Below are 5,674 nucleotides of genomic sequence, written 5' to 3' on the forward strand. Positions count from 1 at the left end.
CAGTGAACAGACACTATGGTATGATCAGGGCCTGAAGTGGAAGAAGTGTTCTGTAATCTTTGATCAGTGGACAGAGAAATTCTGAGATGATCAGGCACAGAATTGAAGGAAATCTACTGTAATCGTTTATCAGTGGACAGAGAAAATCAGGTATGATCAGGCCAGAACGTGAGAGAAATGTTCTGTAATCGTTTATCAGTGGACAAACAAAATCAGGTATGATCAGGTCCGGAGGTGAAAGAAGTGTTCTGTAATCGTTGATCAGTACAATTACCCATTGTGGACCTCGTAAAAAAACCTTTTATTCAGATGGGGGTTAATAAAACGACTTTTTAGGAACATGAATTTTTATTAGTAACTTAGGAAAATACAAAAAAATGCTTGGCTATTATATTTTTTTAATAATTTTTCTTTTGCACTGTGAACTTGTGAATAGTGAAGGTTGTGAACATTTAACACATTAATGATTAAGCATACTAAAGCTACACTTTTGAATCTGAGAATGACAGTTCTGATCTTTGCTAACTCTGTAAAAGAAATCTACGTCGCTATCTCGACCAAGAAGGTCGATAAAATCTTCATCGTGGGTAATGACGACTAGTTGAAAATTTTTCTGTTTGCAGCGTGTTCGGACAATATCAGCCAATGACGAGGCTAAGCTTAAGATGTTCTCTCTGTCCAGATTCGTCGTGGGTTCATCCAGCGCCAGGATACCGCAGCTAAAGCAAAAGGTTTCGGCCAAAGCTAATCGAATTATCAAGGAAGCCAAGACGCGCTGACCGGCGCTGCAACGACCTCTCATGTCTATACGGACTTCTTTGTTCACCATGACAACTCTATAATGATAGGTTTGACGTGAGCCTGATGAACTTGATTTTTCGGTGCATATTTCAATGTAATCTATGTCGTTTCCTTTATAAGTTTTTCTCCAAAGTTCTCGAATTATCTTGTTAATCTCCCCCATTTTTACGGTATGGTAATTTATAACTGCATTGTCTAACGCCTTGTAGTATTTATTCAAATCTTCGCTAGCCAATTCCGTAGTCCTCAAATCAATGAGTTTTTCTTTGTAAGTTTGGTGAGCGTTTTTCAACGGGGCTTCGTTCAGTTCTTTTTTAAGATCTTTAATTTGGGTGCCAAGTTCCCTTAGTCGCCCGTCGAGGGTTTGCTTCTCCGAAATTAACGAGTTGTATTTCTCGGTCAACTCTCTCTGCTCTCTGAAGATATTTGTGGTATCGATGCCTTCGAGCTTATCCTGATATTCCTTGCATACTTCGGTTACCTTCGTAATTTGAGTATCGCAATCTTTAAGTTTCTTATTGTCCTGTAAGTCTCGCTCCTTCGATTCTTGATTGGCCAAATCCTTTTGAATGTCCTCGATTTCTCGCGCCTTTTCTTCGGTTTCTTTCTCCTTCTCGACCAGTTCTTTCTCCAGTTGTTCCAGATTGTTTCTACACGTTTCTTGTTTATCAGGGTAACCTTTATCCTCGTAAGATTTAATGCCCCGCGTTAGTTCGTCGATTTTTTCCTTCGATTGCTTCATTTTATCAATACTCGTGTTGAAAACGGAGAGTTCCTCATTCTTTTCTTTGACAATCTTTTCCCGTTCGCCTTTGATGAAATCCAACTGAGTTATCAAGACTTCTATCTGCGATTGCGACTCCTTAATGTCGCTTTCGGCTTTCGCGATATCCAGTATGAGTTTGCATTTTTGTTCTTCAAGGGACATTCTCTTCTGCTGGTCGCTTTGTATGTCCAGTAATTCCGATCGTTCAGCGTTAATCCGTTCATTGATTTGATGAATTTCTTCCGTGTAAGAAGACAATTTCTCTTGCGAATCTTTGATGAACTTTGAAATTGATTGAAGCCTAATTTGATATTCCTCTCTCTCGTCACTGACTTCTTGAATGGTTCGAACTTCTCCCGGTCCGGATTGACTGTTCAATTTCTCTTTCAAAGCGTTAACCTTTTGGTCTAGTTTCTCGAGCTCAGTTTGATGTTGTTTGAGCAGAACCATGTCCGGTTGAATGCTTGAAACAGTCTTGGTATGAATTTGCATAGAATCAACATTCTTCTCCATTTCTTTAATGGTGTTTTCCAATTCGGAAATTTGGGTGTTGTAAGACTCCAGTTTCGTCTTCAACTCGGGCAAGATCGTTTCGGTGACGTTTTTCAATTCTTCGTGAGTGGGCTTTAATTGCAACATTTTCTTCATTTTATTTTGCTTTTCAATGATTTGCCGATCCATTGAATCGATTTGTTCCGGAATCAGTAAGATCTTGCGTTTCAAGCGACTAATGAGTTCCTCGGCGTCTGAGACATCTTGAAATCCTCTTTCGCATAGTGGACAGCAAGGTCTAGCTATGGATTTTTCAAGTTTTTCAATGTGTTTCTTATCGACAACTTCGCATCCAGCGAGAACCCCTCTTTCGTCTTGCAGTTCGTCGATCGTCTTTTGTAATTCGTTCAGAGTTTCGCTGAAATCTTGACTTCCAGAGACTTCGAAGATTTTTTCTCTGTTGGTGCGAATGTAGTTTTCGTTTTTCTTGATTTCTTCAGTTTGGTACTGTCTTCTAGTTTCCAGGGCGGACAGTTTAGATTTGTATTCACTCAGTTTTTTATTCGAAGTTCTCAAATCTTGTTGGAGCTTATTAGCGAAAGTTTCGAGTACTCCAACAGCGTCTCTTTCGGGCATGTTACCCAATAAGCTAACGACAGTTTCTTCGTGACGGAATGTTAATTTATTGACTTGTTCTTCTTTAGAGTGTTTGTCTTTCATCAACATGTCGAGTTCGGTTCTCGTCTGGCTTTGCAGTTGTAATTTATTCATTTCTTGATTAAGAACGTTCAAATGAGTTTCAATTTCATCTTTAGTATTCTGTTTTTCCGCAATATCTGATTTTAACCCTTTAACGTCAAGGGTTGATTCGATGGAACTTTTCTTAGCTTCCAATTTTGACAAACTTAACTCTAAATCTTTTTGCTTCAAGACAGAATTATCAACTTTATGAAGTTTTTCAACAATTTCTTTAACTTCAGTTTCATTTTGTCTTTTGCGTTCTATGGACATCTTGATTGTTTGTTCCTGTCGGGCCTTATCAGAGTTCAAATCTTCGATCTTTCCATTGAATTCGCGTTCTTTGTCTTCAAATCTTTTCTTGGCTTCGTTTTTGTCATTTTCGCTCTGCTCGATTTTACAAGCGAGTTTCATGGCAAACAATTCGACAATCTCTTCATTTATAGTTTCAGCTGAGTCATGCCCAGTTATGCCATGTTCAATCGCGTAAGTACGGATTTTGCTTTCACGGTCAGCAATTCTTTCTTGGTTTTGCTTCTCAAATATTTTCAACTCCCCGAGCTTTATTCTGGCAGTCTCTTTTCTAGCTCTAATGGAGGTACACTCTGTCTCGCATTTCTTTTTGGCGTGTTTAACTTCTTGTTGATGAATTTTCTTAAGTCCAATGGATCTGGAAAAGTTGACAATTTCCTCTTTCAATTGTTCCATGCCGCCTTCGTAAAATTCTTTTATACTTTTGTTATATTCCGCTTTATTCTTTTTTAATTGTTCAAGCAACGTTTCTTGGTTGCTTAGCTTCTCCTTTAATTTGTTGATTTCACCTTCCTTGGCGCCTAAGAGGTCCAATTTCGCAGAAATTGGTTTAACTTCTTCATTGATTTTTTCAATTGAATCTTTTGAAGCGGCGTATCTGCCTTCTCTCTCTCTTAATTGATCAGATTTGTTGTTATGAGTTTTCTTGTGAGTTTCGAGATGTTTCACTTCAACTTTTAAAACTTTTATATCTTGAATTTGCGCAGTTCGCAACTTTTTTATCGTTTCCAAAGCTTTGATATAACGACTAGCCGCGAATATATCATCAAATTTTTCCTTGACAGACTTATTTTCGCCCAATGGCCAGCAAGAATCTTCTTGATGACAAAAGATAACGTTGTTTAAGATGGCTTTTGAAACTCCCAGGCATTGCACGACCTCTTTATCAATATCAGTACACTTTGAACTGGTTGTTTCCCACTCTCCATCAGGAGTTTGAGTGGATATGGAACTATCCAAAGTTTTCATAGTAATACCAGCTCCTTTCTTGGTAGCGAGTAGAGATCTTACAATGGCTACAGACTTATTTTCGTGCGTTTTTACGCTTAGCTTGACTTGCCCTTTGACTTCGTTTTCATTGGAAATGTTTGGATCATGAATAAAACCACCACCTTTCGAATTTGGAGGGAAATCTCCCGACGTGCTGTACTTCAAGCACTCAATTATCGTAGTCTTTCCAGTTCCATTAGGTCCCAGAATTAGAGTTAATGGTGTTAAGAATTTGATGGATTGTTTGTCCTCTTCATCTGGCCCAAAGCTTCGGATACCATTAATGATCATACCATCTAAACGAGCCATCCTGGCAGTGTTATAATTTCGTTCGTATCACTCTTAAACCGTAAACTAGATTAATTACGTATCACGAAAACCATCAATTTACGATTAATATGCGTTTAATTACTATGGCAGAAAATTTCCCGCCAACTTGAGAACTTCAGGAAGTTGTATTGATCATGTGACCACTCCAGAGAGATAAACTCTGACCTCCCCGCTTGGGGGACTACAAATTCGTCTGCTATGAATTTACAAATTTTTCCGCGGGAGCGGCGGAACCAAGTTCTTTGGGCGGAACTTTCAAGTCGCGAGCTTACTGTACCCATTGTACCAAAGGGATTGTGTGCAGACTTAGAAATAGCACACGTGCACTGGTTTATTAATTGCTTGGACTAGTTTTTTAATTCAAAAAGTGGGGGTTACTGGTCCTCGGGACCAGTTTATTAATTGCAAATCTATAGGAGAACAAAGGCTGGGACCACTCCGGAGACCAGTTTATTATTTAGGACACTAGAAGGGTCACTGGTCCCAAGGACTAGTTTAAAAATTATCCTTATTTCTAAGTCTGATTGTGTGTAATCTTTAAAAGCCCTAAAATTACAGAGTGGTTAAACCCTCGCGCATCAGTGAGGAGGTATTTTCGCGCAGAGCTATCCAGTTTTAGTATCTTTTCGAATTCCCTGACAGCATTATTATCGGTCTTTCTTTTAAGTTTAAAATTGGACAAAATATTTTTAAGTAGTGTCCATGAAACAAATTCACCAAGCCCCAACGGGAGAAATTCAAGGCAACCCACTTTGATTATTAAATTTTCTACTGAAATGCATGTCATTAGAGACACAATTAGTTCGAAATACCATTAAATTTAAGGAGGGGGAGGTTTGAAAACCCAAAATAACCGATATAAATTTTTTTTATATAATTGTAATTTGCCTGCAGTCTTGAATTTTTCAAAAAATAAATTATGCACTTAAACCTGTATGGAGAAAATCAAGGTATTTGATCTTGGATAGTGTCTTTCCAATATCATTAAATTGTATATGTTTCGAGGTGAAATTTAAAAACAGAAATCCTGTTCTCGAGATCAGAGTACATTTGTGCACAGTTCATTGTGTCGGGTTAAGTTAAAACGGAAATAGCTTTAGAATCTTTACTCAGTAAATTTAAATATTTTCTGAAGTCCGGTAAATAGCAACATTTGTGGAATAGGGCTGTAGGAATTGATAGGGCAACGGTGGCTAACAAGTAACCGAATAATTCCTTTTTATCAGCTTACCCTTTGCATGCTGA

At 38.2% G+C, this 5,674-nt stretch overlaps 1 protein-coding gene across 1 annotated transcript; it reads right to left on the bottom strand.

Annotated features, from left to right (window-relative positions):
- Nucleotides 1-329: 329 nt before the first annotated feature.
- rad50 (DNA repair protein rad50) lies at nt 330-4,586 on the bottom strand. The gene has a single exon (XM_089866275.1). It carries the CDS (start codon nt 4,406-4,408, stop codon nt 461-463), a length of 3,948 nt encoding a protein of 1,315 aa, XP_089722401.1. The 5' UTR covers nt 4,409-4,586; the 3' UTR covers nt 330-460.
- Between the last annotated feature and the right edge of the window lie 1,088 nt (nt 4,587-5,674).

This window comes from Phalangium opilio, unplaced genomic scaffold (genome assembly GCF_054372755.1).
Source record: "Phalangium opilio isolate 3A_F unplaced genomic scaffold, DU_Popi_V2 ptg000017l_1, whole genome shotgun sequence".
Classification (NCBI taxonomy): domain Eukaryota; kingdom Metazoa; phylum Arthropoda; class Arachnida; order Opiliones; family Phalangiidae; genus Phalangium; species Phalangium opilio.